Genomic DNA, 11335 nt, shown 5'->3' on the forward strand with positions numbered 1-11335 from the left:
CACACTAGCAGAGGAATGGAAATATTTTTATGATTAGGAAATGCTGAGACAAGAACAGTGCCTGTGCCTCTTTTAGGAGATGACATTTCAAGCAAATAGTGCTCATTCACTGTTGCCTCTCTTTTTTTTGCTAACATCTCTTTTTAGTGTCTAATATTTCAGCAAGAAGTATTTGTGGGCCAAATTAAGGTGGAGATGAGGTTTCTTCTTCTTTCAGCTCTCATTCAGCTGAGCTACAACATTTCCACTGGGTTTAATTCCCTGCAAGAATTTAGTAGACCTGTAACAAGTACCTGTGTCTGGTACTGTCAGAACCCAGGACATTGCTCTGACTGCCCTCGAGGACTCAGGACCCTGGCAGGGGGCTCAGAGACCTTGGCATGAAGTCAAAGACACCCATGCCTTTGATTTTGACCCATAGAAACAATTACCAGCTTTGTGTGAGGAGTTACAAGCCACAAGAGTTTGAATAGAATGATGGTGAATTTATCACAGGGTGAAAAAGTAGAATTTTGGGGTTTTAGAATGGGGGTTCAAGAGCAAGATGGAGGAATCTGGGCATGTCCTGTCCTTCTCTTTCTTCTTCTCAGCCTGCATTTTCTGCTGTGATGGCGGCACTTTTGGATTGGTTTAGAGTAGAGACGAACTGTCTAACGTAGGTGATAGGTACTGGAAAATTGTCAATAAAGTACACGTAGCTTTTAGTATAAAAAGATAACACTGCCCTGAGGGCGGTCAGTGTGCCACGAACCAACGTGCTGGAGAGATCTCAGCAGGTCAGAGAAAGAATTATAGATAAAAAATAATAAATGTTACTAATTAATATTATAGATAAAAAATAATAAACAAGCTTGAGAACCAAAGCCAAGGAATTCTGTCTTCTTCAGTCTTGGGGCTAGGAAAAAGAGACTTTCCAACACCTCGGCATCACCTCGACACCAGATACCCCACCATGGTACAGCCCCTGATTTTCCCCAGCAGTCCCTCGTGCCTGACACCCTGTTTGTTTTGCAGGAGCTCGATGATGTTAGGAGCAAACTCCAGCTGGGCTGAGGAGCGGCCCCAGCCATGGAGGTGCCCACCCCAGAGCCCGTGTACGTCGACGTGGACAAGGGGCTGACGCTGGCCTGCTTCGTGTTCCTCTGCCTCTTCCTGATTGTCATGATCATCCGCTGTGCCAAGGTCATCATGGACCCCTACAGCGCCATCCCCACGTCCACGTGGGAGGAGCAGCACCTCGATGACTGACGGGGCTCCCGGGCAGAGCCAGGGGTGCTCTGCTCCTTGTGCCACCCACGGCCATCCCCAGATGTGCAGGGCAAAGGCAATGTCTCCAAGAGCACATCGTGTGAAGTTATTTCTGCTCAGCGGGTCAAGGTATCAGCAAGCCATTCTGGCAGCGGAGTTTACTACTATGCAGCAATTCTTATTTTACAGTTGTCTCTTATTTTACATTTTAACTCAAGTAGCACAAGATTCTCCAGATTTTCCCAATATAACTCTTGGTCTAGCACAGTTTGTCCCACCCTCAATATCACCCACAAACCCAGGGTAATGCCATAAAAAAAGCAACAAGAGTATTCTGTCTTTCCTGGAAACTGATTGTTTCAAATATTGATCGCTTCCTCAGTCACTATGGGTGCATTTTAGGAAAGGCCCAGGTTTCATACACCAGAGCATCACTAAGTAGAAGTGCTGCAGTACCTCTGGCTAAAGAGAATTATACAAGCAGGTTTATTCTTGCCTCTGATCCTGCACTTGCACTCCCCATCCCTCTGCAGCCATAATTCCAGTGACCAGGATACTGAGGCACTCAGATTTGGGGGTCCTGGGCTGCTGTAGACCCCTCAGCACCACCTTGCTCTGCCCTAGTCATGCAAAAACAGCCATTTCCTCTGTCACGGGCCCTTGGATTAGTCAGGCCACTGATTTTGAGCTTGGTAGGCACCAAAAATCCCTGGAGCAGAGCCTGGACACTGCTGGTGTGAACTACATAAAATCTGCTGTGGTTTTCAAAGAGTGATTCCACATGCAATTTCGCCCTTCTTTTGCGCCAGGTGTACTTCAGTGGGATGAGACAGGACTAGAATGACAAGGACAATGAGCAGAGAGACTTTTCCCCCAGCTTTGTCATTCAGACTCCTCAGCATAACATTTACAGGCACACACAATAATAAGCATTCTACCTCGGAGAAATTCAGCTTCTTCAAAGGAAGATTTTTTTTCCCCACAAATTTGTAAGGTACATTTCCTTCTCTCAACTCATTACAACAGTCATTATGCAAGAAAGCAGGACATGAGAGCTCTAAAAATTTATTTTCTAACTTTGAAGAGTGGGACTGCAGCATTCCAAAGTTCTCAATTCCTCAAATTCTAAGGTTTGATCATGCCTGTCTTTCCTTTCATGACTACATGTTCAACTTATGGGATTGAAGGGAAACAATTCAGAGCAGGTGCTGCCAGCACCATGAGCAAAAAAGGCTTGAAAGCACAAAACTTCAAGAAAGGCATTTCTCCATTTCCCCTCCTCACCCCCAGGTTTGTGCCGTGAGACCCCTCACAGTGGGTGGGAAAGGTGGAAGCAAAGGCTGTGGCAAGAAAATTGGGACACAGACTTTGTAAGGCACTGTTCTAGCTCTGACAGATTTGTTTGATAATCACACAAGTCAACTTTTATGTGCCTCAGTCTACTCATCAGTGAAATGGGTGTAACAACTTCATCTTGTCACACCTCATTTTGTCTGTCTAACAATACCAGAAAGCACCTGGAGAGGCTCAGATAGAGACACAGAAATTAGGTTCTTACTCGCAGCTCCTCCTGCTAAAACCAACAGGGAAGGTCTGGGTCTTGTTACCCAGGCAGAGCACTTGTCCAGACCCCCATTTGCTCTCTCATTACAGAATTTTGGGCCAAGCCAAATGGCACCTGGCTTTTTTACATAGCCCACTGGTTTCTGAGGATGTAAGGTGCTCAACACTGCAAATCCAGAGATCCCAAAACAGCAGGCTATCAGGCATATGGAGACCTCTGCATGGATCTTTTGAACCACACAATTTCTGCTGATCTCCGTTGTAGGAGATCCCTTTCCTGAGGCAGGGAATGCAAAGATTATCTTTCCTCCTGGTGTCCTCTACAAGAGGCCTCCACTGCTTCCATCACCCACTGCAGATTACTCCTCAGGCTGCTATTTAGCCTCAGCTTCTGCTCGCCAGGTAATCACCAGTAACTGAGCACTTTTTCAGGCTTAAATATTAAATGTTCATCATTCTTGGAGCAAACCCACTGTTCTCTCTTATTGGTGGGCAAGTCTATCTGTGCCACAGGAATGGATGTCCCAGCCCAAAGAACAACTTCTGTTCCCTGGGCTAAAGTTTGGAACCTGTTTTTTGTCATTAAATCTTGTATCCCTCTAGTGGGGCTGTTCACAAAATAAGCAAAATAACAAAATTAGATCCAGGCTAGAGACACTTTCAGTGTGCAGATCACCTGGCTGAGCTCACAGCTGGTGCAGAGCAAGGACAGAGCTTGTCCTCACACCTCTCAGTGCCAATACTCCCCTTGGTGTTGATCTGCATGCAGGACTCTTTGGCACTGGCACACGTCACTGACGAGCCCCAGTTCAGCTAAGGACTTATTCAGGTGCTCAAGTTTAATCCTCTGAGCAGACTGCCCACCTACAGAGCCCAGGGTCAGTGCTGTGGCATGTTCCTGGCAGGGCAGGGACAGGAGCACACAGCCCTTGGAGCAGCAAAGCCTGCCTGAGAATGGAGGGTTACAAATGCTGGGGAAGCAAATTGACAAATTTGCTTTGCAGGGATGGTTGCCACTGTTTTCTCTCTCTGTCCAGCTGAACAAACCATTCTATGGATCTTCCTGAAAATCCTCATGAAAAGACCCCTCTAGGTAGCTTTGTTTTCTAATAAAAAGGCACTTGTCCTCCTGGCATAGCCTGTCCAGTCCATCCTTCTGTTGACAGAAAATGTCTTTATAAAAATCTGGATATTCACATACATGACCGCACAAAAGTCAACGAGATTGTTTTTATAGAGAAAATGTAAATCTATTGATCTCCTCACTCTTGTGACCAGTGACATGACTTGAGCCTGAGTTCAAGGAGCCTTTGGACAACACTGAGGCACATGGTGACATTTCTAGGATGTCCTGTGCCAGGCCAGGAGTTGGACTCCATGATCCTGATGGATCCCAATTCAGCATATTCTAGGATTCATTCTAATTTCTGCCTTTCCCCACCAGTTACAATCACACAGCCTCACTCCTCTTTAACCAAAAGCAATACTGAACATCATGCCTAAGCCAGACATTTCCAGCTCCTTCCCCTGGAGCCAGGGCTCTCCCAGCCCAGGTGAGTCCATGCAGCTCTGGCTGGAGCCAGGGAAGGGCTCTGCCAGCAGGAGCTGCACCACTGGGCTTGGCAGGAATTCCAGCTGCATGCAACAAGTGCCTCTGCTAGTTTTGGCTCTTTTTTTAATCATCGTGCCATACTACCAGCAACTGCACTCAGAGGATGCAAGTCAAACTTGTTGCAAGTGTATTTATCTAACATAATAAACAGCTTCGACATGGAAACCTCCTTGCTGTCTCTGTTGTGGTTTTCTTACAGTTGCCAGGACATCTTTAGAAATACTCACAACACAACATGATGTACAAGAAGGGCACACATTCCTGACAGCCCTCCTTGGACAGTGAGAGCAGAGATCAACTCCCTGCACCACTACAGATTCTTGGAGCTGAGGGCAGAGCTGATGGAGCCCCAGGTGTCCCTTTGGCTCTGCAGAAGCTCAGCCATTCCAGCCTTTCCAGAGGGGCTATTCCAGGTTACTCCCTTGGCCAGGAAGAGCACTCAGCTCCAGCTCAGTGGGGGACTCCAGCATCTGTATTTCAGCAATTCATTATCAGTAACAAATTGCATACCAAAGGAAATAGGGCCTGAGACTGGAATCCCTCCTGCCAGCAGCTGAAAATGAGGAGCATGGAGCATCTGTGGGGGTCTCTTTGAAGGAGCTCCAGAGCATGGGATATGCAGGGTAAAAATCACCCAGGGAACTCCTCCTCTCAAAAAAGATGAAGAGATGAATTGCTAATTCTTTCATCTTGCAAAAAAGAGCTCTGTTGCCTGAAAGCTGGGTGCTTTATAGATCTGCCTGTCCCTGCAGCAAGTCCTCTGGCAGCAGGATCTCTGTGCCTGGAACCCAGTTTGCTACAAAGACTGAGCCCCACTGATAAATCATTACTGCTCTCCTGGTCAGAAGCAGGGACTGGAGCCTTTACTCTGTTTTCTGTACAGCTGCCCTGGCTAAGGTAAGAGCAGACCTGAACTGAGGCCAGCAGCAGCTGAATTTGAGCAGACACCCTGGAAATGTTTTTCTGGAAGGAGCAGGGACTGATGGCAAGGCAGAGACCCACATGATGCTGCTGCAGCCTGGTGTCCTCAGCCTGCTCTGGGTCATTTCAGTCTCAGCAGGCAGCTTCAGACTGCCTCAGCTCAGAAGCCAGCACGGGACTCAGATGGGAAATGCTGTGCTCAGACTCCAGCCATCTCCTTCACATTTTAAAATTTTTTTAAATACTATTTTCATTAAAAATGGTCAATACCTTGCTAGCCAGGAGGAAAACTCTGCTCACACACACATCTTTAAAGCAATAAGCAATTTGAAAATGCTGGTTGCATTTGTTCTCAGGTCATCATATATAATTAAATTCACAACAGTGTTAAGAAACACTGAATTAGAGAATTCTTAGTTACAAAGCTGCACATTTTGTGGTGGAACCTAGCCAGGCAGCCCACACAGGGAAATCAGAAATCAAAAATGTATTAAAATTACATTAAGTGTGCCAAAGCCATAAGGAGTGCGAAGTTTTTCAAAACTTATTTTATATTTAAGATTGATTGGATTTCTCCTGCAGCTGCTGCCTTGCCTCTGCAGATCAAAGGAAGGATCTGGTAGGGGTGAGCAGGCAGCAGAGCTGGGCACACTCCAGCCCCTGCAGCAGATCCCAGAGCCCCCAAAATGGGATCCCAGGGCACGATAGCTCCAGGGCACCCTGTGCTCTGCAGGGCACTGGAGATGCTGCAGGTGCTGAGCCCTGAGCACCCCTGGATCCTGCACAGGGAGGAGTGGGACAGAAACCCTCCCAGGCAGCCCCTCAGGGTTGAAAACCAAGGTGTTGATCCCCAGGCTGAGACAAGGACGCCCAGCTGCCACCAGGCACCTCTGCTCCTGCAGCATTTCCCTTGGACATTCACTAAGTGTGCTAACAGCAGCCCTGTGACCGTGTTTGCAGGGGTCTGACGATGAGGGAAGAGATGAGGATCTGACTCCATGTTTCAGAAGGCTGGATTTATTATTTTATTATATATATTACATTAAAACTATACTAAAAGAATAGAAGAAAGGATTTCATCAGAAGGCTGGCTAAGAATAGAAAAAGAAGGAACGAATAACAAAGGTTTGTGGCTCAGCTCTCTGTCTGAGCCAGCTGACTGTGATTGGCCATTAATTGCAAACATCCAACAGGGGCCAATCACAGATGCACCTGTTGCATTCCACAGCACCAGATAATCAATGTTTACATTTTGTTCTTGAGGCCTTTCAGCTTCTTAGGAGGAAAAAATCCTAAGGAAAGGACTTTTCCATAAAAGATGCCTGTAACACCAGCCCTGCCTCAGCTGCTTATGGAGCAAAGAGTATTGTAAAACCAGAAAGCACGGGCAAAAACCAGAAAGCACAGGCAAAAACCAGAAAGCACAGTTCTATGGTTAAAACTCCATGGAAAACCAAGCACTTGTGCAACACTGAAAGAGTTGAGGTGAAAAAGTTCTTGGGAATGAGGTAGATGAGAAGGAGGAACAGCTCACAGCAGATTTGTATGGAGCAGCGTGGTGCCAGCACCTCAGCATGTCCCTCACGTATTTCCAAAGCCTTCAATCAATTTTAAAATCCCAGAAATGATCTCCTTCTTTCTCACTAAGCAGCAGCTGTGTGGGCATTCTGAGCAGAAGCAGCAATCAAACCTGAGCAATGTTCTCCTGCCTCAGTGCCTTACACCAAAAGCTGCGTGAGTATCACCCACCAGCCCTGTTCCTCTTCACAAAGTCACCACCTTGACCCTGAACAGCTACTGAGAGAGTGTTTTACTTTGAGTTATCACTGCCTGGGTAATGGAAGAATTATGAATATTGCTGACCCAAAGGCTTACATCAAAACTTTTTTTTCCCCCAAGATATCGCATCCGTTTCTAATTAGAATCTCTGCAGAAAACTACTTCAGGTGAAGAGTGCCTGCATTTCACAGCAAAAAACCATTGGTTCCTTTAAATTCTGAAATACATTTTAAGGGTTCATTCCATGCTTTTTTTTTTTGGTGACACTTAATTATACCAACAGCACGACTATAAATTACTCCCAGCTTTTTCATTACACACCAACCAGACGACGCTTTGATCTGTAAGAAAATGCATCTCCAAGTACTAAACAGTGGCTGCCTTTAGTTTTGCTACCAGCAAAATAACAAAAGCAGGTGGAACAGTCTCAGGCAGCATGATTTATTGCCTCTGTGCCCACCCTGTGATAAATCAGCACAGCCCAGCAGCAGCTCCTGCACCCCTCCAAGAGTTCCCATCCATCCAACAGCCAGGCACTACTCACCCCTGGATCTCTGCTCCAGCATGGATTGCTCCTGGAACTGCTGACCTCTGCTCAGGCAGGAGAAGGATGCTCCAGGCTAGCTCAAGAGCCGTGCTTTCCATTTAGACTCACATTTCCATTTCCTTTGGTCATGAGCGAGGCTCTGTCTCCCCACACAACGTTGGATGATCCTGAATGAGGCCTCTCAGGTGGCTGACACAGCAGAAAGGTTTTGCTTTTTCCTCCAGGCTTCTGAAGATCCAAGAAAGATTTTCTTGCTCCGCACACAGGTTACAAACCCACAAACCTGGTGCTGTGATAGGGCAGTGAAAAAGGAGCTCTGAGTCTGTTTGTGGGTTTTTCCCACTTATGTTTGAAGCCAGATTATAAGCAAACTAAGAAAAATACATCTAAATCAAATGAAAATTAGTAACTTCTAGAAGCAGAGGCAGCCATGCTCAACCCTAACTGAAACAGAATCTTCCAGAAGTGCATGGGGAGCTCTTTATAGAGGCAACCAACCCAAGTGAAACTGGCACTTCAAAAATAAACTTTTTCCAAGCAGTCAGCCTGTTAGGCTGAAACACTTTCTCATTCCTGATCCTTTCACCAGTGCTCAACTTCCCCCAAAGCAAGAGGAAAGCTCCATGACCTCCATTTTTAATGACCAGGGTGCAAACTGACCCCAGCTGTTCCAGGGGAGGTGGAGCAAGCAGGAGGTGCCCATATCACCTGTGTGTGTCCCAAAATTTGGGTCAGAGGCTGCTTTCCCCCAGGCAGTGGGTGCTGCTGGCCCCAGGCCAAAGCAGATTGCAGCACAGTGTGTCCGTCACTGTCCCTGAGCCAGGGCACCCTGGCAGGGATGGGAACCAGCAGTGCTGTGGCTCCAGGCTCACTGCATTGGCCATGGACCCCCCTTCTCCACAGTGCCCACCCAAAAAGAGCCCCGTCACAGACATCTTTTATGGAAAATCCTTTCCTTAGGATTTTTCCTCCTGAGAAGCTGAAAGGCCTCAGGAACAAAATGTAAACAATGGTTATCTGCTGCTGTGGAATGCAACAGGTGCATCTGTGATTAACCCGTGTTGGTTGTTTGTAATTAATGGCCAATCACAGTCAGCTGGCTCGGACTCTGTCTGAGACACAAGCCTTTGTTATCATTCCTTCTTTCTCTATTCTTTCATTCTAATGAAATCCTTTCTTCTATTCTTTTAGCATAGTTTTAATGTAATATATATCATAAAATAATAAATCAAACCTTCTGAAACATGGAGTCAGATCCTCGTCTCTTCCCATCCTTGGACCCCTGTGAACATGGTCACAGAGCCCACTGCCTTCTTCTGGGAGGGTAGAAAGTGGTCTTGGGCACACAGAAGAGTTTTTCTCCTTTTCTGTCATACCCTGGCATTTTGGCCCCCATCCAAGCAGGCAGCAGATGACTCTGAGCTCTGTCCCGGGATTTTGGACTTTGTCCAGCTCACCTCTGAAACCTGCTGTGCCCGAGGTCCTTTCCAGAAATTACCACCTTCTGGGAATCTGGAACTTCTCCAGGTGTCCCCAGACAGGAGGAGCTCAGCTCAGTCACCTTGGGGCCACAGGGGCCCTTCTCCTCCCACCCATCCCCAGCGTGGTGCTTGGGCCAGGGATGCACAGAGGGGCCACAAAGCCACCTCCTCCCTCAGGGCTGGGGCATGAGCCAGCTTGGAAGGATCTGTGGGTGGCTGCCTCCATCCTGGTTGGGTTTGGGGGCTCAGCACCACTGACCTGCCTGAGCAGAAGGGAACAACCCCAATTCCCACTGGCTGGCAGGAATTGCAGCATCCAGTCGGCTCTTGGGAAGAGGAGTTCATTGGGTGTGTGCCGGACTCACCTTTACCTTGCTCAAAGTTCAGGAAGATCGCAATGGATTTATATTTCCCTAAGTATTCCTGCACCCAGAAAGCCTGGACACCACAGTTCTTGGCTGTGCAGTGTCTTGCATCAAGGTCACAGCTGCTGGCCAATGACACATTGCCCCAGTATCAGCTCTCTCTCAGACATTTCCCTTCCAGGACATCAGATATGCCAGGGTGCACCATGGATGTGGCTTCTGCAAATAAATTTCTCTCCAGGATAAATGCTTTGTGTGTCCTCCTGCTGCTGTCAGGAGCAAAGCCAGAGGAACAGGATGGGTTGTTTCTAAATCCAAGAGGGAAGGTGTCAACTCACAATTGTCCTTTGAGGTCAAAAGATAGCACAAAGCAACTATAAATTGATGATCCAGTCAGAGTACATTAAATAAATATCTGCCTATTACTTCAGCTCCAAGAGCCTGAAGGCAAAATAGCTTTTCCTTGATAAACAACAAAGAGCCAGTGTTTTCCAAATCAGGAAATTTGGGGATAAACCTCCAAGTATCACTCTTTAAAGAACTATTATTGTGGCACACTGAAAGAGAGCCCATTACAGTGCCCATGCCCCATTAGCAGTGATTTATATACACTGCCACATTTTTTTCTTTAATTTTCATTTCAAATTCATTTTCCTCTTCTGCATGGCCATAAGGTTCACATTCCTTGTCAGCCCCAGGTGCTCCCCAGGATGACATCAATGTCCTCGCAGCCCACATCAGCAAAAATACCTGGCAGAGCTTTCCAGCAGCAATGGGACAGCCTGGAAAAGCAGCAGCATGGGCTCATCCTGCTGTCACCACATGGAGCCAGCAGCCTCATCAGGTTCTTCACTTTGAGGACCAAGCAAATATTTAACAAGTTCCCCTTGCACTACACCACAGTTCATTATCCGGTCTCCTGAGCTCCTCCAGTCAGTAATATCCTCTAATTGATGTGATTTGGCACTGGGCCATGGAGTTAAATTGATTTGTAGGCCAGCAGGAGACAGCAGATGCCCTTTACACTTGAGGAAAGTGGCATGTGCTGTGTTTACTGGCTGCTGCAGGGGAATGCTGTGGCTCCAGACGCTTTCAGGGTGCAGGAAGGGGCTTGGCCTGCTCGGTGTCCTTGTCACAGCCCCGTTGAGTGGCAGGGTGTCACTGCCACCAGGGAGTGCCTGGGGATCACCCCAGTGATGGAATTCCTCCTCCCTCCTCACCAAGAGATGCTGGTGCACAGGGTGAGAGAGAAACAGGGAATTCCCTTCTCTAAACAGGGCAGGAGGAGCAAGGGTGATCTCCTGACCATGACCTTTTGAGGGGTGCCCCAACACAGTCCCCCATCTCTGGGCTGGAATCAGTCACTTTCTGGGGCAGAAAACTGGCTCTGGTTGTGTAAGGGCAGGAGGAGCAGGGGCATCCTGCCTGTTGCCTTCAGTAGTGTTGATTGTCACATTTCCAAACTGCTTTGGAAATTATTGCCAATTATTTTGCCAATTATTTTAGAGCACTGGCATGTAACTCTTGCTCAGGAAGGTCTACAAGTTTTAACAACTGTATGCAGCTCGGCTCCAGGGTTGCACCTCCAGCATATTAACACTGTGCAAAAAGGAAGCCAGCATGGAGTCTCAGCTCTTATCATCAGCCTAGCTCTCTGAATATTTAAGCTTACTTGAAAGCCTCTTTTTATAATTATGAAAAAAACATTAATATGGTAGAAGAGTTAAGAATCTTATTTTCCATGTCAATCACCTTATTCATATTCTGAGAATTTTAGGCCAGCATTGAAATCCTTTTCTTATCACACCAGAAAGCCACA

At 47.1% G+C, this 11335-nt stretch overlaps 1 protein-coding gene across 1 annotated transcript; it reads left to right on the top strand.

The window, feature by feature from the left end:
- The first annotated feature begins 1068 nt into the window (after window positions 1–1068).
- CTXND1 (cortexin domain containing 1) lies at window positions 1069–1248 on the top strand. Its single transcript, XM_058811759.1, has one exon. The coding sequence runs from the start codon at window positions 1069–1071 to the stop codon at window positions 1246–1248; it is 180 nt and encodes a 59-aa protein (XP_058667742.1).
- Window positions 1249–11335: the final 10087 nt, after the last annotated feature.

Source organism: Ammospiza caudacuta, chromosome 10 (genome assembly GCF_027887145.1).
Source record: "Ammospiza caudacuta isolate bAmmCau1 chromosome 10, bAmmCau1.pri, whole genome shotgun sequence".
NCBI classification, from domain to species: Eukaryota; Metazoa; Chordata; class Aves; order Passeriformes; family Passerellidae; genus Ammospiza; species Ammospiza caudacuta.

Coding starts and splice junctions, on each gene's coding strand:
- CTXND1 (XM_058811759.1), top strand. CDS start 1,069: ATGGAGGTGCCCACCCCAGAGCCCGTGTACGTCGACGTGGACAAGGGG.